This window comes from Rhinolophus hipposideros (genome assembly GCF_964194185.1).
Source record: "Rhinolophus hipposideros genome assembly, chromosome: 6".
NCBI lineage: Eukaryota > Metazoa > Chordata > Mammalia > Chiroptera > Rhinolophidae > Rhinolophus > Rhinolophus hipposideros.
The window spans coordinates 56,481,669-56,505,553 of record NC_138052.1 but is presented as its reverse complement, the minus strand read 5'-3'; the positions used below and the strand labels follow the sequence as shown (position 1 = coordinate 56,505,553).

General features: G+C 34.0%; 1 protein-coding gene across 2 annotated transcripts in view; it reads right to left on the bottom strand.

The window, feature by feature from the left end:
* The window catches only part of PPP1R1C (protein phosphatase 1 regulatory inhibitor subunit 1C), a 119,306-nt gene extending 95,826 nt beyond the window's left edge, over nucleotides 1–23,480 (bottom strand). For both annotated transcript variants that reach the window (XM_081052532.1, XM_081052531.1), the window contains exons 1-2: nucleotides 23,224–23,480; nucleotides 21,482–21,542 (exon numbers count right to left, since the gene is read on the bottom strand). In XM_081052532.1, coding sequence (XP_080908658.1) covers nucleotides 21,482–21,542; nucleotides 23,224–23,304 — 142 coding nt within the window. In that variant the 5' untranslated portion in view covers nucleotides 23,305–23,480. The remainder of the gene's footprint in view (nucleotides 1–21,481; nucleotides 21,543–23,223) is intronic.
* Nucleotides 23,481–23,885: the final 405 nt, after the last annotated feature.

The following is a 23,885-nucleotide window of genomic DNA, read 5'->3' as shown; positions in this document are numbered from 1 at the left end:
GCAAAAACAGTGAACGAGAAGAAATTTGTACAAATTTTGTAGGCAGTGATATAAAAAATTAGGATGAAATGAGAAAAAATATTCTCATGATACTCATTTCACCGATGTTAAAAGGTAATCGGATGATGGTTAAAGAGTTAAAATATATAGTTTTGTCAAAGATTCAAGAATAGTTTGGCACAACTCTGAGTTTTTATTTAAAGAATTTCTGCAATGGCATATTTACCCTGCATTATGTAGCTCTCCTATGTGGTTTTGTATAAAAGTTCTTTCTTTCCACCTATAGCCAAGCAGAACATTCACTATGAAATGCTCTGATAAAGCAGTAAGTAACTTCCACTTTTCAGGTTTCAGCCTCCAGAAACCTCCACCTAGGCCCCCAGTTTTCTTCTTTTCTTCCTTCAGTTGCCTTTTCTTTTATACCCCATCATAGTTGAGGTATAATTAACAAATAAAATGTTTTTCCTCCCTCCACTCCTTTCCCTGAATATGAGTTATTATGTGCATACACACACACACACACACACACACACACACATACACGCACAGATATGAATGACTTAATCTTGATTCCTAATTTATACCAGGGTTTCGCTTTCTCTCCTATCCCTCTTCGGTCGTACCTGCAATTTGCTTTGTTAAATAAACTTCCAGTATTTTCCTCACACTCACCTAGCATCTAAACCCTAGCCTTGACTCCAAAAGCCCACACCTGTCTCATCTCATTAAGGAGAATAGATGGGACACGACTACATTTTCTGTATGAACAAACCAAATGTCTAGAAAGGTTTATCAACATGCCAAGGACTATAGCAAATTGGAAACAGACTTAGACTAGAATGCTATAAACTATATTGTCCAGAAAATATAAATTATTAACTCTAACATGCATTGACATATCTTGATTATATATATTTATATATGTATACATACATATTTATTTATATACATTTATATATATGTTTTGTATATGTGCTCCCAGAAATTTATAAATTTATTAAATTAATAAATTTAAAAAGTAATTTATTAATTTATGGCTAAATTCATACTAAATGAATGAATACATTAATAAATACCCTAAAGATGTAGTTAATCCACTTGGAACGTCTACCTTTAGTGGAAACTTATAAAACCTGATGGCCTTCCAAGTATTTGGCAAAGACTTCAAAGATGGCTAAATCTTTTCAAAGATGGGTAAACTATATCTTATCATGTATTTGTGATGACAAGGAAAGATTCTGTTTGGATCATGGATGAAAGTGAGATTAAAACTTGAGTTCTGTAATTGGAAATTTGGCTAAGAATCACACAGACAATATTTTAGAGCCTAGCCTATAAAATGATACAAAAATTAAACAGATGTCTAACCACTTCTAAGTAGTGTATAGAAGGATAAGCACAATTGACCATATAATTAGGAACCCAGACTCTTACAGTTATTTATCAGAAATAAAGACAAAATTAGATGCTTAGTCTGATCACATGATGCCTGTTTTGAAGAAGCCAGAATGTTAACATGTTTTAGCTATAATGGATAGGAATCAATTTCTCTTTCAAATATATACATAATTATTTCTACAAAAAATGCCAAATAAATCAACTTTCGTGTTCAAAATGGAAAGAACATTTCATTGAGAAATTACTATATAATGCCAATAACTGTATTATTTCATTTAACCCTCATTTAATATCCACATGAGGTGAATAGCCCTGTACTGTTTTCCAGATAAACTGGATTTCAGAAAAATTGTGTCACTGATGTAACATCCCATAACTGCTAAGTGGTAAAATTGAGATGCAAACCCACACTTACCTTTCTCACTCCAAAAATCTTTATGCTTTGCTCTACTGCTTCAAAGATAAAGTTCTCACAAAAGTACATTTTCTAAGTTTTCTTTGATTGTAACCATTAATAATTATAATAAAAGAATTTAAAAACAAACAAAACAAAATGATGAACATCCTGTAAAATGTTAAAGATGAGACCGTCTTCTTTAAGCATTGAGTCTATTCCTCTTTACCAACATGTCTTTACTAGAGGCACGAGCAGCGACTTGGAATGACCTAGCCTGTATCATATCAAAGCAGATCACAGTGCACTTATAGCAAATATTAAATACAATTTATTCATAACTACATTCTTTAAGTGTCAAAGAGCTACTTGACATATTTTATAGATTTTCACGTAATACACTGATTTATATTTTGAAATATTTTTAAATGTGCTAAGTCCACTTAAAATTTTCAGACCCTGTGTTTTTCAGGAGGTCCAGTAAAACTCATAGTCCCCAGGCACTATGACTTTATTGACTGATGCAGACAAAAATGGCACTGGGAAGAGAAAGGCAAAGGGCCTTACCAAGGTTACTTAGTGTAAGTCAGAACAGGACAGCAGACCCCATCGTCTAGCTTCATTTCACTATGGCATGCTTCGATATGGTATTATTTTCAAAAGCATGAGATTCTACAGAAGGTATAAGGCATTATATGCAAGACAGAGTTGGGAATCTATGTTCAAGTGGTCTCTCCAGTGAAGCTCAGTCTTTGAGTGGAATTTCAATCGGATATTAAATGACATATTTGAAAGAAAATGTAACTAATGTATTAGTAGTATTAGTAATGGTATTGGCATTTTCTAAAATAAATAAACTGTGATAGGCCAGGATAGGATTATGAAACATCATAAGCAATCAGTTATGCAGAGAGTTAGAATATCTATGTAGATTGTGTGTGTGTGTGTGTGTGTGTGTGTGTGTGTGTGTGTGTGTACACCCAACAATAACCATAAAATTGTTAAATTTCAATGCAGGGAAAGGATTGAAGGGGCTATCTCATCAAAACTCTTCATTGTATAAATCCAGAAATTAACACTCAAAGACATGAGGTGATTAATCCATTATAAAGGTAGATCATTGCAGACTTGAAACTAAACTACAGGTTTCCTGATTCCTAGTACACAGGTCATTATTATTTATTTTAATTGTTCTCATGCTGCTGCATAAATCAGGTAACAAAAAGCAAGTAATTTTTATAGACAAACATAATAATGTAGGCAATAACTTAACCGGTATTCCTTTTAAACAAGGAAATTCCTACCCTACATCCTCATTTTGAAAACCAATACGATGAGTATTCTGAAAACCATTGACAAGTAGTGAGAAGCCAGGTTAACGAGTTCAAATTCGGATACTGCAATCTTCCTATAGTCCATGGTTTTATCTTTGATCATTGCTCAAAACTTTAACCTTCTTGTTTTTACAATACATCACATTTTTAAAAATGGCTCATATATAGGATTGGATTTTAACTTCTTTGTGTTTCACTAATAATGGCACATGGCTTCACATGCAGGTTTCAACACATTTGCCTTACAAGAGGAAACTGCTTAAATCTCAAGGCCACTGTTAACAAAAGAAAAAGATTAGGCAGAAAAGATGTCATAAAATTTTAAAGACAATTTTTAATTAGTCCATGTAATTTAGCTTAAAATTCTCACCACATTCAACAATAACATTTATTTTTTAGTCCTGAGAACTAATAGGTGTCACTGGCAGATTTGCACAAACTGGTTAAAGTATCACTTTTTTCTAAGTCTTCTTCTTGTTCCATCTATGTTCTAAAGCGTTTGTGCAGGTCTGATTAACTCGAAATCCACTTTTAGTCTCCCTTATCTAATCCTTATTTTCTGACTAAGAAATTAAAAGACAATATATTTATAAGAGTTTTCAGTGAAGATCAAAGTAAATGTCTTTGATCTTTTATAACCAAACTCTGACTTCCAAATATCATTGTTTTCATTTTGTTTAGTAAAACACTAAGCAATAATAAAAGATATTAGTTCAAATTCCTTTCAAAGATTTTTAAGTCGCCAGTTCCTTAGTTTCAACCAGTGATCTCTGGGGACAATTCATCCCACAATTCATAAAACTACCATCAAACAAAACCAGCAAGTACAATTGGCAGGATTTTCAGTTGAGGAAAGGAAACAGCACAACTATTTGCTTCAACAATTTCCAAAAGTTTAATGTTTTGCGATTACTGTTATTGGCTCTAATACTATAACACTGTAATGCCAAACATTTTCATTCACTATTTTCATCTTCAAAACAATTTTGTGAGATAGACATTATTGATTATATTTCATATGTGAGCAAACTGAAACTCCAAGATGGTTGAGTGGCTTAAAGTCACAGAACTGGTAAGTGGTAGAGTTGGGATTCAGACCTAGGTCTTTCTGTTTCCAAAAGTTATACCTTTTAATTATACCATACTTCTAGAAACATAATTTTTCTAAGATTGAGGTTGAAGGGACTGAGAACAAGAGAATGACAAAGTAGATAGTGTAGTCAGGCATTTATTTGAGACCTGAAAATAGTGGTATGAATCACATAAATAATAGAAAATATGGGTGTTTATATGTGCCCTTAGTTACAGATTAAAACAATGTTCTGCTTCTGAATTTACAAATCTTCAGTATTTCCAAGATCGGTATTAGACAATTTGTTCAGGCACACATGCTCACTTTGCTAAACAATGAAAATGAGAAGGATATAAAACTCATCAAAGAAGAATAAAAATATTGCTCCAATTGCACTTTGAATTTAAATGGATGTGTTGAAGTGAGGTCATACAATTCAGGATTAGCTATTCCTTGGGGCCTATGCATATGGTACATCTGTCTGGTAACATGTTAGTGATTTAGCAGAGAAATAGATGTAAGTAGATAATCTTAATAGGTTGGCTAATGATGTATGTATTTCATTGGCGTTCTTTAATGATTAAGAGCAATAATGGTCTTTTAAATAGTTATACTGAGCCTATCGTAGATACATTACTAATATCATTAAGGTAATAATTACTAGGTAAACATTTCCTTTTTATAAGCACATTGTGCTTACTCTTAAAAGGCTCCAGTAAATTGGTTTTTAATACCAGTAGCTCCATTATCGAGGCATTACTCCCAGGAATGTTTTAAATATTTCATGTGGAATTAGAATGAGAGATATTTTATCCACTGTATCTAGTAATGTGTTCCATTCTGACCTCGTCACCTTTCCCTACTTCTCTCCAAACGTGCTCTGCCTTCTTAGAAAAGACCCTAGTATCTATAGCCTTAACTCGAACTTCTTTTTTATCACCATTTCCCCTTCTGCCATCCATTAATTAAATCCACTGATTCTCCATGCACTCAGACTTTTCTTCCTCCTATTCATTCTTTATCTGTGACCACAGAGGCCTTTTTAGAATAAAATCTGAGCATGTGAGCCTTCCTGCTTGAAACCATTTGGTGGTTCCTAATCATAACTCCTTTCAAATGTTTACAATGCCCCCAACTTGGTGCCTGCCTAATCTCCACCCCCACCTGATGCTATTCCATGTTGCATCATACTGAACTCCTTTCAGTTCCTTCAATCTGCAATACCTTGCCCTATTTCTAAGACTTTTCCCTTGTTTTTTATTTTGTTTTTTGTTTGTTTTTTTCCTTTGGATAATCTTCCCTGTCTTTTCCTTTAGGTTTCAGTACAAACCTTCTCCCTCCCTTAAGCCTTTACTGACTGGATTCTGTGCCCCAACTATATGCTCTTTAAGTATCCTATATTTCTGCCAGCACAACGCCCATCACCTTTCTTTGTGAATCTTTGCAGTTCGCACAATACCTAGTCTAGAGTAAATGTTCAATAACTGTTCAATGAATGAAATTTGGGTTCTATTCTGAAAATACAAGTATCACTAGGAAGCAGACTGAGATTTCTGAAAACTGTATCATAATTGTAAAGCTAAATGTAACTGAAAATTTTAGACCAGAGAGAACTGAGGGCAAAAGAGATATCTGTCCATAAATACATGAAGGGTTCTCTGTTGGAAGAAGTAATTCACTTATTCTGATGCCTTTTCGATGGATATATCAAGACAAGCAGTTGAAAGTTTCAAGAAGGATATTTCAACTAGGCACAAGGCAGAACTTTCTAACAATTAGAGCTGCCCAATTATAACCAGGATACTTCAAAATGAGCTAAACTCCTCATCATGGAAATGGTCGAGTGGAATCTGACTATTCATCAGCTGGGATTCCTGGAGAAAGTAATGTTGCATAGAGTTGAGACCAAAATAGAATCAATATCATGACTTTTACCAATTTTACTGCATGCATCCTTTATTTGTCAAAAATAATCCTTTTCAAACAAAATTAATGAAAAAGAATGATTTTAGTGGAAAAGTAGGGTGGCTATTGAGCATTCCTTTTTTCAATGGTTAATTATGCTTGTGCCAAGTTCAAATGGTAAGGTTCAATTTCAGCAATAAATAAATAAATAAATAAATAAATATATAAGTAGTAGTTCAGTAAGTCATAAAGATTGACTCTTAAGTTTATTAGCTTGGAGGTGCTACTGGACTGAATTAATGTCCAACTGTAGTGAAATGTGGGAAACTTACGTATTTAAGCCACTATCTTACTGCACTCTACCTAGTAGTATTTTTGTATTTAAGCCACTGTCTTACTGCACTCGACCTAGTAGTATTTTTCCAGCTCTGAGCTTCTAGAAGACATATTTCTGATAAATGTCCACATCAGAAATGAATGAAATGTGATAGATCTGAGCATCTTAAAATATGTTAAGTATTTAGTAAAATAGACTAGTGATGAAGGCATTCATAAGTAGAAATCTTTGTAGTTGAAGATTTAAGGTGGAAATGACTAGAGGACAAGTAGCCAGTCTGGCCAGAGGTACAGGTTCAGGCCTGAGAATAAAGTAGAGTTGGAGAATTTGACTTGATTTCTATTGTCAAGGATCTTGGCTATCAGGTTAAGGAATCTAATTGTTATTCCATAAGAAGAAGAAAATGAGCATAGGTAGTGAAATACAAGAGTACTATTTGGAAAAGATCAGGCAAGAATATATACAGTAGAGCTCCAATATGAGTACAATTACAGATGGCTTTATCACAATATACTATTGACTATCAATATACTATATAATAGTATACTGACACAATATACTATTATGTGTTCTTTATAATGCTGACGCATTGTCATGATTTTATTAACCACCACCGCTCCTCACCAATGGAATCTCTTTGCTATATACTTGGCTATGGGAGAAAAATACAGATCTCATCCTCTCCTAATGGGATGGTTGAGGGAAGTTTTGGATTTTTTGTTGTTGTTGTTGTTTGGTGTTTTTTTTTTTTTTTTTTTTTTTTTTTTTTTACCATGGTTCTGCATGGAAGTGTTCTACAACTGGTTAAAGAAAAAGAAAGAGGAGGAGAGGGAGGAGAAGGAGAAAGAGGAGGAGGAGACAATTAAAATGTACCAGTGCTTGTGATGATCTTATAAACACATTTTTTCACATATGATTTGTGCTACAAAATGTTTGGTGGCAATGAATATAAATATTACTGTATTTGTAGTTTGATTGGAGTGTTAAAAGCATGTAAATCAGTCAAGATCATGAAGCATACTCATATTAATCAACAATGTTAAAAGCCAATAATATTTATATTTTCAGTTCTTTGAAATATCATTTTGGTGTTTTTTGTTTTAGTCATTTTCTTTATTTTCTTCATCTAAACATTCAACCAAAATTATTAATAAAAGTCAAAACCCAGTATTCTACCTTAAAAACGAGGAACCTTACTCATTATTACATAATAATATTATTAATAAAATCATAAATCTGATGACTTAAGTACAAATGATGTTTTAAATTGTTTTTATTTTTTGTTTTGTCTTGTTCAGTTTGTATATAATTCCTTAGAGTGTAAGATTTGGAGTAAGAAGTCATATTCCATTTCTCCTCAATTTATTTCATGTCAAAGTTTCAAGTTTATTTCATATCTAAGAAAGCTATTTTCTTATAAGCAGTTTGATGCTAATGCCTTTCAGATTTTTCACTGAAGTGAAATGTAGGCCTACAGCTCTAACGACAATGAGGTCAATTCCAAATTCTAGCTCCTGCCTGAAAATTTAATATTAAAGGGGGGAAAAATCTCAATAGAAAGTGGATTGTGGTATGTCTGGAAAAGTTGCCAAGAAGAATGTCAAGCTAAGTTAGAAATAAAGAAATGGAGCTGATGCCTGCAATGAGCTCGTTTTTATGTAATATACCAGCAGTATGTCCATAATAATAAACATGTTAATAAGTACCCAGATAACAGAAAACATAGAACACAATCTTAACTCAGTCAGAAAATAATAAAGCAGCTGAATGTTGTAATGTGAAGCTATATGTAGATATGCTTGCAAATAATTCAGTGGGGTCAAAGTAAGTTGTTTCTATGGTTTCCTTGTGTACAAAGTGAGGGCAAGGAAAGATAAGGTACAAGGTCCACTCTAAAAATTTTTTCCCTACAGTTATTAAGTTCCACTTATGTAGAAATCTTACATGAAAACCAAATCAAATAGATTTTTGTGTAAAGTTTGTAATTTTAAATGCTTAGATAAGAAAAGACCTATTCGATTTTCAGTATTGACTACAGGTTACTAGTATTACCTAATAGCTTATGGCTAAGAAAAGGAAATAGTTTGAGAAAATTACTGAGTAAAATGTTTATTTTCCAATTCAAAGGAAATGAAAAGAAAACCCCGCCCCTATTTATCTGGGCGCATATGCTTGTCACCAGAGAAAGAAAGTATATCGTCATTGGTGGGGTAGATGCTGCTGCTATAGGATGATATTGAACTAAACTGTTGAACTCCTACATTCTTGTAAGAAAGCAGCCAAGCCGATTATATTGTTTTCCATCATCACCAATTTATTGACATTTCAAAATCAGATTCAAATAATTTAAAGACAGCAAAAGAATAAAACTGGGCATTAGACAAACGTGCTCAGGCTTTACATCATCCTGTGGAACATAAGAAGTCCCAAAATCATCGTTATGCAAAATTGTCTATGTATCCACAGTCACTAGCTGTCTGCGGTGCTTAATTCAGAGCATGTCTATACTAAAACAATGAAACAACCAGCTCAAGTCCTCACTTCTAAAATTTATCCCTGCTAGGATGACCCCAAGAACTTTTCTCATCCTGCATGTTGTGCTGCAAAAGACTTTAAATTACTCTCATAAATACTTAAAGTAAGAACTCGTGAAGATTCAGTGGGTTATCATTTGTAGGTACTTGTGAGATGTGAGGACAAGGATAAACCTTGTGAAATAATCATGTTGATTTTAAGTGGTCTCTATTTTCCTCCTACAGTAAGGGTTTCTCCTAGTCACTCTCCCAGATCCTCAGAGCCCTATTCTACAGCCCTGCTACACACAGGACTTAACTAAAGACTGATACAACAAAAAAGACTTGTGACCCAATATTTCTTCTTCCAACTCTCATCAAAATTTAATAATTCTATAATCCATTCCTTCAGGGCATTACTTGGTGACAGAAAGTCATCGACAAACAGAGCAAATGAGTTAATGGATCCAGTGACTTTTTACTACTACTGCAGTTAAAGCCTTCCAGCTGGAGTGGTTGATGAAGGTTTAATGGAGAAAGGGGAATTTGATCTGAGTCTAGGAGGATAAGAACTACAGCAGATGGGAAGAGAAAATGACATCCCAGTATATATACAAATCAGTCATTTTCTAGGTTGACTAGAATCCAAATGTAAACTGTTAGCCTTCAAACTAATGTTATAAGCCAAGACAATGATTGTTTTAATAAGTGTAGAAATATAGGTAGGCAAATGGAGACAAGAATAAATAACACTGTCTAACTCTGAAAATGAAAGAATGCATGAGATTTATTTTTCTGTTTGGCTATCTGAATTTTTGTCTATATAGCAAAAACTCTAGTATTAAAAACTCTAAAGTCCTCTTGTCGAATAAATTATCAAAGAAAACAAAAAGGAATAGAATTGCCACTCCAAAACAAAGTCACATTAGACTGGAAAGAAGTGCATTCTGGTATCTTGTCAAACAGAACCTCACTTAAGCAAGCTATTATGAGGGACTCGCTTATAATTATTTTCACAAAGAAGACAGACTAAAATAGTAAGAGTATGATGTTGCTTATTTGTAGTGAAAAATGTTATTAATGTAGTAGGAAGTGCATTGACCTTGGATAGACAACCTATGTTTAAGCTTCAGACATACTAACTTACTAGCTTCTTTGACCATGAGCAGCTCACCTATCTCCCTCCTTCTGTAAAACAGAGGTAATAACATTTATCTCACAGTGTTGTTGAGGATATATATCATAGGTGAAATAGATTTGCAAGCTACAAAACTAACAAAGGTAAGATGTATTACTATTAATCCTTTAAATTTGTCTTTGAGTTTACATGGCTTTTAAAATTGTTTTATTTGTAACTTTAGGCCTTAAATGTACATCAAAATGTATTTTGAGCATGCACCTGATACTGTAATTGTCTATATAAACAGTACAGCTGGTGTTGGTCTTGATTCCAGTGATGGCTGAGAACCATAGAACTAGGGTATGCTAATATCTTTGACCACCTCCAAGATGTTAAGCAAAAGGTGCCCTTCATTGGCTGAATAAAGCAGGAATTCTGGGCTATTCACCAAGTAAAATGACCTGTGGTAGAATTTGAGATGAGCCATTTTAGCTCAATCATTCATGGTATTTTTTTTCACTGAAATGTTACGGTAAGTGGGCCTCTGGCATTATTTCTTAAAAATCTTTTAATCATTAAGGCAAGTGGTCAGTATTTAGGATCCATGAAGGGGGAGTGGATAATGTTTGGAGTGCTTTGGAAAACAAATCCAGCCTGAGTCTGTCCTACTTGATCCAAAATTCCTGTGCCTATGGAAAATTTATTTTCAATAGGAAGGTACCTATGGCAAATGAACAAGGTTCCTGTATTCAGCTTTAGATCCCTCAGCCAAAAATAAATGAGGAAATAGAAAAGAAATTATAAAGCAGTAATGTTAACCATAATCTAACACAATTATTTTTCTTTGCTCTGTTCATTGCTTTCCTTTAATTAAATCTCAGCTAAAGTATAATTATCAACAATTTGTGTAATAAAGGTTCCATAGACTATGGAGGAAATGACTGACTTAAAGCAAGAAATAGGAATCATGTGCAGATTATGACGAAATCTATGAGCTCTTCAGGAGAAGGTCTCATGTGCCTTATCATAACTAATTGAAAGCTAGTACAGGTAAATTATAGGATACAAATTAGAGGTCATAACAAATCAATTATGAAAAGTAAATCTGCCCTGGTCAATCACGCATCGTATAATTAGTTCTGCCAAAGCCTCTCACATAAACCAGAGTGGGGAAAGAACAAATACTATCAGTGGTGTTGCCAGCGTACACCATCTTGTTTGATTCCCGCAGGTCCATCAATGTTGGAGTTACCATGATCTGTGCTTCCTGGAATTGGAAGCTAAAACTAAAACTAAGACATTGACAGTCACGCCGTGATTGGATTTCCTCATGCCACGTTCACTGATTCTAAGGTTAGGGCTCTTAGCTCTTCACAAAACCAACTCCCAGGGTTAAAGTCATGGAAAAGCGGTTTAAAAGTCATTGTATGATTTTGGAATAAAGCAATAAGTATCGTAGACTGACCAGAGGCAATAAAAATAAAGAGGTATAGATTCAACCTGTATAATAGATTCAGCCGAAAAGCCACTGATAGATTTACTGGGAGGGATGAAAACAGGGAAGGAGAGAGAGAGAGAGAGAGAGAGAGAGAGAGAGGAGTCAGACAGAGAAGATTCCAAGGTTGTGTGGTTCAGCAATTAGAAGAGTGGCGATACCAATAACAGGAATGCTGAGGTCAAAAGTTAAAATGTTGAGTTCAAATTGGTGACACATTTCAGTTAGACATTGACTTTCAGGTGGTAAAGGAGGAGCCCCCTTTCTACATCTAATTATAATACTTCTTGTATTCATGAATTATAAAGATGGGCATAGAAAACACACCCAAATGAGAAGATAGTCTTAAAGCAATTAATATTTAATAAATGTAACTTATTTTTTAAAAATACTCTTCTGATTTAAAAAAAAATTACTAAATCTCACCATTTGAATCTATGCCAGTAATTTTGATGTTTTTACTTATGGTTTTCAAACAATGTAATTACTTTTTGACATATTGGTTTTAAATTCAAAGGGTTAGAAATTTAAATAAGTATTATTAGCTTTATTCCATTTATAACCTGAATCCACAAAGCTTTTCTAGATAACTTGGTAGGCCCTGGTCTTTTTGTAAGTTGAATCACTTAGTGGAAGTGGATTTTATTGCATTGGTAAATAACCTGTGATATTTTTACACATAGTTGGGTATTGGAATTATATACGTATTTGTACATATTTGTGCGTGTACATATGTGTATATGTTTTCTAGTAGTTTGTTCTTCATCGGAAAGGAGAAAAAGCATAAAATAATGTTGCATGATGGAGGCAAATTATTCTAATATAACTGTTGTTTTTGTTCTTCTATTTTGTGCATTCAGTTCTATTTTTACAAGCAGGTCAAAATCAATATGTATTTATAGTAAAGAGAGTGATTCTGAAAATTATTTCCCATAATAATGGAAAATTGCTCCCAGAGAATGAAAAAAGAAAAAGAAAAAAAGATTACAAATTCCCTAGCTTTTTAGTTCGTACAGTATTTTTTTCTCAACATTATTGCCAAGGTCGAACTGTAATTGTATTCTAACCAAACAGCCAATATGTCTCCTTTTAACGATGCAGATTTTGGCAACTTATTTCACAAACAACTTTGTTAAGCACTATAATTGTCTCCATATCTAATTACTTTAATACAAAGTCACTGAATTAAATTCAAAGATCATCTTCTAACCATAGTACAGAGAATACTCATAGATGTAACATTTCCTGACATGTGCTGGGTGCCCCTGAAATATTAGGGAAGACCTAAAGGGGACATAGCATGGAGAAGGCAATGACAGCAAACAGACCAGGAGGGAGGAAATGAATGCTTTGGTCCCTAATCTTTACAGCTGGGACATTTGATCCAGGATATTTCTCTCCCTCCATCTTAGGCTTTTAAGGTTACTTCTGAGCTCCAGGTAAATTAATTTTCTAAATTTTCAGAGACAGTGTGTTACCATGTCTGAAGACATGTCAGAGTACATGCGTTATAGAAGAAAGAATATAGTAACAGTAATGACAATAACTTTAAAGGTAGATTTCCAGGTAGTATAGAAACTGATTTAGGGAGATGTTTTCCAGCATCTCTAACATCTTACTACTTACCACCCTTCACAGTGTTTTTTTTTTCTTTCATTCTTTGTAGTTATGTCTGTTTTTTAACTAAAAATGGAGCTTAGCAAGCTTAGAATGGAGCTTGCATCCTACAAGTAGCCACAGTCCCCATTACAATGTCTACACAGAACCCAGGCATTCATATATGTCGCCTGACTGGGCTCCAGAGACAATTTAGTTTAAGCTCCTGGTAAATTCTGCTATGAAATTGTGTCTAGAATTGCAGGAACAGTGTCAGATCACTACTTGGTCAAAGTCATGACTAGAAAATCTGAGATCCCTATCTAGGCCTGAGTGATTCCAGTGCCTCTACTTATAGGTACTACATGCCTGCTTCTCCAAAATAATAGTTGTCACTATAATGCATTTAGTCTTTGTACTGTGCTTTACAACATTATGATCTAATCCCCACAAAGTATCCTGTAATAGACATTTCTGTACAGAATTGAAATATATTTTGTATTTTTGCCACACGCTGTTGGTTTTACTATCAATATACATGTGTTACAGATATGTCTCAGATATGTTTTTTCACGAGGGTAGAAATGGTAGCTTACCTATTTTAACCCCTAGAGGAGCTAACACTGTGCCTTAGTCTGCTTAGGTATCCCCCAAAATTTGATGATTGCCATTTCATTTAAAGACCTATTTTTTATTCATGTAAATGTAATAACCCATGGCATCTAATATTTACTCTACTAGATATTCACTCTACTACTTTGAGTAGATATATCTACTCTATTAGTTTGGAATGAATAGTAAAATGTTAGCCCTCACCCCAATCCTTAAAATCATAAAGCCAAAAGATCAAAATAAGTCATACAAAAGTTTTATAGACTAGTAAGCATGATAAATAAGTCCCTCTATGGCTTGGCCAGAATTAATCTTATGGTCTAAGCAATTGGGATTTCTATTATTATAATTGTATCCTAGTTCATCCAGATGTATTATTCATTACCTAGATGTATATGTTCCTAGAAGATTTAGAATAAGAACTCAATAAATACTTAGTGACTTGAATTGAATGTATAAACCAATAAATAGCTTCAAGAGTTGGAGGTGGGAGGATAGTATTGGAATAATAAAGACAGACAATGGATCAGATTAGTCAAGGAAAATTTCTGAAATTGATATGAATCTCATGCTGCAATTTAAATAAGAGAAATAGGTGGAAAACATGGAGACAGATTTACACAAATGAGCCAGTCTAGACTAAGTCTTAAGAGCTGGCAAAGAAACAAAAGAAGGAAACTAAGAGAGAAAGCTTGGCCAGAATATAGCTCAGGGATGATGTATGGAAGGAAGTGAGAACAAATGAAGTGAAATCAAATGTGAGCAATCAAAATGAATATTTTATAGATATCTCTAAAGGATTTTTATGCTCAATATTCAACCTTCTTTCTTTGCACATAATATTAGAATATGAACTTCATTTTTGGTCAAATACAAATTTGCCACAAACACCTCTAATGCTAGTAATAGTATTTTCATTAGTAACATGTTCGAATAGACATCAGTAGCATATTTATTTTTAAAATTCTAAGGACTCAGATTTCATGAAAATTATATTGGTAAACAAGACATGTTCAGTTGAACAAATACCACAGTATAAGATACATAACAATTCCTTAATTGTATATTCTTATCCTGATGAATTAGGAGGTATGGTACATCTTTTCTCTTATCAAGAACTCCCATCTCTTGGGGATACTGATACTGTCCAGTTAGGGTTGGAAAAGAGCTGGGCCATTTTCTGATAAGAAATGCAGGTTTTAGGAGAACTCGGCTTTTCTCGGCATGGGTATAGTGATGCAGGGGATTGCATGTCTTCAGTATCTACTTGGTTCTGGCATTATGCTGTCTATGCATTGTCTTACACCTCAATATTCTATTTAAGAAAGGAGAAAGCCAAGTTCATAGAGGTTAAGTACACACCCAGTGTCTTACCACTGGCAAAATTGAAATTCAAACCCTGGTCTTGATCCCAACTCAGTGTTTTACCTATTACAAACTCTGCCTCTCTATATCATGCAAAAGTTCCTTAGAGTTATTTTCATGTTATCTCCACCACAAGTAGGGAAACAAAAATCAAGAAAAATGAAGAGAATTTACAACTATTACAATATTACAACTATTCTTTCATATTTCACTAAGTTATTTCTAATTAAAATCAACATAAAGGGCAAGCAGAATTGGCTATTATTCAAAGTGAGAAGAAGTAGCCATCTTGTTGAAATAAAGTAGAACTATTTCATAGTTTTACAATTTGCCCTTTCATTTTCTTTCATTTAATTTGAAGATTACACTACTTTCTTTGAACAGTTATAGTATAGCAAATTTTACATTACTAAGAACTAGAACAACATCTTTAGCTCTTAATTAATTATTGAGCTATTTGGCTGCACAGAATGAGTATTTATTTAAAAAATAAGTCAATCAATGGTACAGAACACGAATCTCTCAAAACTACATGCATCATTTGTCTTTAAATCATTCAGCATGGTTTGGCATTTAATATCATAGAAATAAATGCTGAGGAAATAATTGTTTTTTTCTGACAATTTCTTAGAAATCAATATTGGTTAACTCTTGAATGGTCTTCAAATATTGGACCTTTTTTGTTTTGTACTGTCATTAATACTGAGAAGGCAATATAAATGCTAAACAATCAACAAAGATTGTGGATTGGAATGAATTACAACCACATTCCCAGATATGAGAAAACGTAAAATGAAACAAAACTGTGTGGACTGTAGGTCCAGGACGGCTTTTACTTAAATATATTTGATTGGAGGCCCCTGGCAGTAACAGGGTCTGGGCTGATAATGTCTTACTGATCCTTCAGAGTCCCAGGAAAATCCTCAGTGTAATTTCTGGAGCTTGCACTCTAGGTGCCCATTGCTTTTTGACCACAATTCATTCATTTTGTAACATAAAATGTCTCCATGAAAAGAGATTGTGTGCATATAAATGCATTGACACTGGAAAGAAATTTCCAGTTTAACTCTGATGATCGTGCAAAACCTCCATCATCAGAAGCTCTTGGAGCCCCTCTGTTTTGAACAAGTCAGTGTAGGTCCAGCAATATTCTCTAGCTATTATCCAATGTCTCAGAATTATAAATCCAGAGGCTTCAAAATCTCATTAGTTAACTTAGTGTCAAAGTCCAAAAATGCAATCCTCCTTTAGAAAATCATATGCTACATCCAGAATGTGGCTTATTTTTCAGTTTGTGGAGATGAATAGCTCGATCAATTGGAAATCCCACTACTAAACAGTCTTACTATCAAGGTTGAAGGGAGAAAGTGTGATATTTAATTCATACATTTCATATTAACTAATTTTTAGGATCCTGACCCATGTGAGAAAATGCTTTTGTTTATATTCGTCATTTCTAAGAATACTTGGAGTTAAAAGTGTCAAAGAGAAAGTCAATCTCCCTAAAATTTGGCTGTGATAGAAAGTTCCATAAATATCGCCCCCAAACCATTTTACATTATATTTCTGGTCCCAATTTTTATATGTACAAGGTTTTAAATGATGCCAAAACTCTGGGTATTTACCTAAATCTTCACTAAGCTTCAGGCCTCTTATGGTTCACTCATGTTTAATAGGCATCAGGTCCATTAAGTTTAATTGTAACCATATAGCCTCTGTGTAACAGTAAGTGGAAAAGAATGGATGCCACAAACTTTAATATTCAGAAAAACCTGGTCCAGGCTGGCTTTTTACTGGAAGATTGTGTAGAGCTCTGGGCTTCAAAGGCCGACAGGCAAGGAGAATTTGAATGTAGTTCATTAAAGCCTTATAGGGGACTAGAACTATTCAATCCAGAAAATAAAATAATAAAGAATTCTTTTATATATTTAAAAAGGTGAATAAATAAACTTATACTTAAGAAAGTAAATAAAGAGTTACTTCAGAATAAAATGGAACATTACTCAAGCTTGATATAAGACACTGTATTTTCTGACATCTAAAATTACTGGATCTGTATTGAAAACTACGGGTAACTATGAATTCTTCTCTGAGATATACAAATGGAGTGAGTTTCTGGGATTTGGGTTGATTTATGTATCTTTCATGAAGATATGCGTTTAGAGTAGATATTTTCTGAAGTACTTTTCCAGTTCTAGATTTCTAATACTGGTTAGGAAATATATAGTCTTCTCATAAGTCTACATAAAGACAAGTAGTATTTAAGTAAATCTCTAAATGTAATGAAATAAATTGTAGGAAGTAGCATTGCCATTTACTTCTAAATGGAGAGGATTTATGTGCAGTCATCCCTCTACTTAAAAATTTAGGAACCAAACTAGTTAACTACAGATTATCCAAGAGTAAAAGCCAACAGAACACAGTACAAGAATAGACAGTAAGGATCTACTGTATAGCCTCAGAGAGCTTATCATAAATAGGCCCTTAATCAGAAGATGAACTGAAAATACAGAAAGATAAGCAGTTTGCTAAGAGGTCACTCACATTAGTAGCCCCAGAAAACATTTGAAAATAATGAAAGTTTTCTTTGGTACTTCTCTACCCCCACATATCAAGTTTCCACTATCTGTTTAGTACCTTCTGATATTTACAGTCATTCCTAGATGCAAACATAGTTTCTGCCTGCTTCATCATGGAGACAAACCCTTTACTCTTAATTTCTTTCAGGCATGAGTCCTTCAATTTGAAGTTTTTAGTCCTGTTTCCCAATACTTTGCATTAAACTGATTAATCTATGCTAGATAGTCATATATCCTTAATAGGTTATATGTATATATGTCTCCTTATATGTATATATGTGCTTCTACTAATAAGAATTCTAGGCTACTGTTTAGAAAGGGACTGATGGGACATTTTGTTGCCCCTAGAGCCCTACCAATCAGGTGCCTACATCATCAATGTATTTATAATAGCATAGATGAACTGGTAAACAAACAATCTGGATTTACATATTGAAATATCTTTCTGTTTTATTTATCCTCTATCAAGAACAGACAGAATGCATATGCATTGCTAAATTAAACATTAAATTATTCTTTCAAATATTTTTTTTATAATTGATTTTCTGCAAACTCTTGAAAAGGTTAAAAGCAAGTAAGCTATTTCTAATCATTTATCAATGATTGCAATACACCGATCTAATCATACGAATTGAAAGGGTTTGTTAATTATGTCTCTATATGGAAAATTTAATTTTCTTTGCTTCATTAATTGATAATAAAGAAAGATTTTCAGGGATTTTAAGCAGTGTTAATGATAGGAGATTCCAAGAGCACTCACTTGTTTCCTGGGCAATTTCAATAAATTAAAGAGATTTATTTAGTTTGCCAGGATTTAAAGCTGCAATCAATTTTCATTTGTCAAAGAACACACTGCTTTTGAGAACTAGAAGGAACAAGTGCTTAAAAAAGGACATTTAACACTTAACGAGGTTTATTGTTATTCCTGTTATTTATTTTGTTTTGTTTGATAGAGTGTTCAGATAATATTTGGAACATAAAGAATTGTTGTGTCCTGGTCAAGAGGGTAGAGTAGATAAATGCTGTGCCTGCCTCCTCTCACAACCACATCAAAATTACAACTAAACTACAGAACAACCATCATTGAGAATCGCCTAAAGTCTAGCTGAACAGAAGTCCTATATTTAAGGATATAAAGAAGAAGCTATGTGGAGACTGGTAGAAGTGGAGATGCAGAATGGGCTAGGCCCACACCCACGTGTGGCAGTTAAAAATCAGGAGGTATATCTTGGCTGCTGAAGTCCCTCTGGAGTACTGTGGGGTCCCAGCCCCACACCAGGCTTTCCAGCCTATGGTTTCAGTGTCAGGAAGAGAAGTCTCCACAACTTTTGGCTGTGAAAACTGAATATAGGTCTGTAGGTTTTAGTTTTTAATCACATACTTGTCAATCTTTTATTTGGTATTTTCTCTGTAGGAGAGAATATGATTTGAACTTAATCATGTAAGAGAGTCTCTGAAATTAAGAACCAGGCAGATCCATATACTCTGACCCCAACTGTGGCCCTAAAGTAAATTGCTGGAAGAAATTGGATCCCAATGATTATAGGTGGGGAATTTTTGAAGTATATCCATATTCGAGTGAAGATCAAAGAAGCCCAACTAAAAGAATTGTGGATTTACTGACATGACAACTGGGAATTGAGCAAAAATTGTACTCAAAAGGGATTAAGACTCAAACTCAGGAACTAAGGCAGTGGAAGGAATCACACACAACATGAGGAATTCCTTAAATAAAAATGTATTCACTTTAGAAAAAGAAAAGAAAAGAAAAGAAAAGAAAAACAGCAGAGATAGTGGCTGAATGAAACAGGATTCCCAGGTGTTCGTCTTAAAGTCCCCAACCACAGACTCACGGACAGACTCGTTCACTCTGAACTCTAGTGCTGGGGCAGCAGCTCAAAAGGCACAAGGGACGTATAGAGAGGAACTGAATCGTCTGGCTATGGTGCTTATAAACTGAGAAAAGAATGGAGTCAATGGGGGAAATAGGCCAATGCCACATAGTAATTAGGAAGTCTGGTAAGAAAAAGGCTTCTAAAGAAAATCTAAATTTGGTTCACAGGGATATTTTAATATAAACCCATATCTGCTAAACGAAGTGGTCTAGACAAAGGACTTTTTTAAAGTTTGGGTTTGCTTGTCGATAAGACCTGAATGCCTAGTCACCTTTATAGAACTTTCAGGGCCAAAGGAAATGTGTGGGCTTTAGAATCAGAATCATCTGTTTTGGTGTAACCTGTCACTTCTAGTGGAATAACTTCCTCAGAAATCACTTCACCTGTCTGATACTTTCCTCAACTGTAAATGACACATATTTGGCATTCAAGAAACAGTAGTTACTATTTGGTGAGCTCAAATGAGAGCCATAAACGTCACTTATATGGCGTCACTATATTCAAAGAGTAACAATGCCTGAAGAAGTCTGAAAGCTGCTCTTTAGCAGACAGAAGGACACCTAGAAATCAAGTTGGACAACCTTTCCAAGGTTATGTCAATAAGGAGGTAAATTCTAGGACATCGTAGAAAAATCTGTCACTATGAGAAAAGGCATTGATAAAAAATTACTGGAAAATTATCTCCATTCTGAGATTTCATTATTATGTTTACTTACTTTTATTTATCTGTAAACTTCAAGTGCAAAGCATTTGCACCTTTTATCATCCCAATATAAGTTAACATTGATTAAGTGAGATAATATATTTGAAAATTATTTTTAAATGCCGTAGCACTTTAAAGACACATAATCATATTATAATTCTTTGTTTTCAGCAAGAATAAATGTGCTTATTTGTTTTCCATCAGCTGAACATCTTCCTGTATTTAGGTTCACTGATGAATATTCTTTTAGAATTTTACTTTCTTTTTGTATATATGTTTCTCTAATTAGAAAGGAATCTGAAAAAGTCAGACTATTTTTCCCTGGAATTCTTAAAATGGATCATTTACTACAACATATATTTAGACTTATAATGTTTCAATTATTCAGACTCCTTTTCTTCACCCTTATTGCTTATACATGCAAAAATCCAACACCAAATCCTACCTGGTTACAAATTAATACCATGACCTCTGCTGTCTTACTTGTATTTCTAGAAACAGCACTTAAAATGTGAGATGAAAATCACCCATTCAATAAGTAAATAATGTTTTTGTATTCCAGATCATAGTCCTTTATCAAGAATAATAGCACAGCTTTACTTTTTACGGGAAATGGAAAATAAAACCTCAACAAATGGATGTAACCCTTCAGAATGGCTCTCAAATGGACAGTGATGAAAATTGATCTGGTTACTTGTCAATTGCATTATTCAGAGATGACATCAGCAACAAAGCTGTAGCCAATGCTGGCTCAATGCCCACCCCACAACAACCTTTCATAAATAAAAAAAAACCTAATCTGTAAAAATATAAGCTAGGGATGTAATTTGAACTTTGAAACCCAATTAAACAACTTTCCACCAGCCTCATTAATAAGCACTGAACCAGATTCTATACAAACATCCGAGCACATGCCAGCGAATGCGAACCAAACATTTCATGGCATATCATCACCGATGTGTCATTCTAGAGACAAAGCAGGCTATTGGCTGAGACAGTTCCTATAATATTTATTTCTGGTTTTGTGCATGATCTATTTTATAGACTAGCTTGTTAGATGATTGCTAACTGAATTCCTGAATTGAAATTTTTTTGCAATGACATTTGCTCTTTGATGTTCTTCAAACAATTCTATCAGTGTGAAACACATCATGCTTCTTTACCTGGAGGGTTATGTTCATTGAGAATCACAAGTGATGCTGGTGTAGGTCTTCTTTTCCTGATCTGTGAAAAACAAAGGCCCAGCTAAGGTCAATGATAGTCATACACTGCTCCAGGTTACACTACAACTTGTAAAGCTGTCCCACCCTCACCTTTTCCCAACATACAAAAGTAAATATCTCAGGGTACACAGTATGTGCTCACTAATTTTATTTTGAGTACTAGAAAGCTAGATAGCAGAACTGTCAGATATCACTTTTTTTTTAACCAAAAAACTACATTTCCACGAGGAAAAAAAAAAGTCGTATATCATCAAATGATGCCACTGAAAATTAATGCACATTAAAACACAGAAGGTACAGAAATGACTTGCTCATTTTAATGGCTCTCTTGAAGCCTCATAATATCAATGATGCTTTCAAGATGAGAAAGTGTCTTATTTCAAAATAAGGAAAGCTTAGAAAACTCAAATTTCTAGCAGGTTAAATTTAACAGCATGTGTTCTTAATTTAAATTAATATTATAAGCTTTTCTTATTTTGACTATAATATTTCAAACAAATCAACAAATAAAGGATGTATATGGATCTTCTGAAAGTGTGTAATTTTTTTACAACTAATAGGTTTGTTGTGTGTGTGTTTCTTTCTTAATTTAAGAGTTCAAGGAGCACATTATGATTAGAATCTCGAATGTGTCCTTCATTCCTTAAATATATAAATAAATTCCTAAAGTATATGTCAGTAGGATAGTAGGTAAAATTTACCAATGATATCATGTCCACGATAGAAGCAATACCCCATTCAACATAGACACATGTTCAAGGCTATATTTATCTGACCTGAGTCGGGGGAATCTGCTTCAGGTTATCAAAACATCCTAGAAAGTTACAAGTCTCAGATTTAATAATTATTTTTAAGACTGTGTATAATATTAGGAAAAGAATTCAAGGATGATTTAGGCTTTAAGAAATTAATGAATTAGGTTGATGACCCCATAAATTTCTTTGTTTTTGCCTTTCCTCTGCTGTAATTGTACCATTAATGATCTTTTAAGTGGTTCCATTGCATGAAGAATCTAAGTAAATCTGCATATGAAAGGTGATACAGATGTAAACCAATTATACCAGAGAGACAGAGATAAAGAGAGAAATACAGATGTATAGACATATTAGACATGGAAAGGGAATCCAGGAGATGTTAAAATATAATTTTTAATATCTGAATAAAATGTTTTCAAAATTATACATATATCTACAAATCCTACCTATCAGATATTACATATACTTACAATTACCTCTTTGGATACACAGTGAAAACAATTAAAGATATTAAATCTAAAATCTGAAATTATTCCAAGATTTAATGCTTTCATTGTTAAATGAATCTTTTCATTTTATAAATAATGGAATAAAAGGTTGCTAATTTTGAAAATTTTTAAGGTTTCTTTAGATGTTGAAACTGTTATGTTACTAAGCAAAAGCAAACAGATTTTTGGATCCAAATCTGAATTGCTAATATAACCACATTTTCTCTATAGCTGCTAATTTTGTATTACATGAAGTACTGCATTTTAACAATAGTTTCCCCAGTGCAACTTAAATACAAGTGCATATGGAAACCAACTTATTTCTCATTCACATATCCTGGAAAGCCACAAAGTCAGGCAAATGCAAGCGGTAGAAAATCTTTCATTTAACAGCAAGAATGAATCTCCCTATTACTGGTCCCCACCCAATTCCACTTACCTGCTCTGCTGCTTCGGGTGCAATCTGACTCTGGAATAAAGGCACAGCAAATTGTATCTTTTTGGGACTGTTGGGCTCCATGATAATGATAAGAATTAGTCAGAGATGCGAAGGGCTCAGTGGTGTCTGGGATGTGTTTCCTCAGGAACACTCCACCCAGCCACGCAGAGCGCTTTGTAATAAATAGCTGTAATTCCAGAGCGAGCAAGTGAAGGTGCCGGGGTCTGAGTAACTCCCTCTTCCTCATCCACAGTGATGCCTGGCTTGGCTATCCCCCCACCAGTCCTGAGGACCTTCTCAACACAATACAGAAAGGAACAATAAGCTAACTGTGTGCCTCTTCACGAATACACATGCCAAACATTCACTCAGCAACTAATTGAAAATGCAATGCTAGCCTTGAAGGACCCACTGCCCTGGGATTTGAAAGAAAGGCTCTATCCACAGTATATTACTAACCGGCTGCTCAAAAGTGCAATGTAAGCTCCCTCTGCGTATTGCAGAGATGGGCCATTCATTATTGATGAGCACAAAGCAGGATGTTTTTAGAGTTGGGGGTAGGGTTTGGGCATGGAATCATTTCATTTCTCCTGTAGCAACTTATAATTCAGACACCTTTGCTACTTTATATTCAGCCACCAAATAGATAGATGGCCACAGAG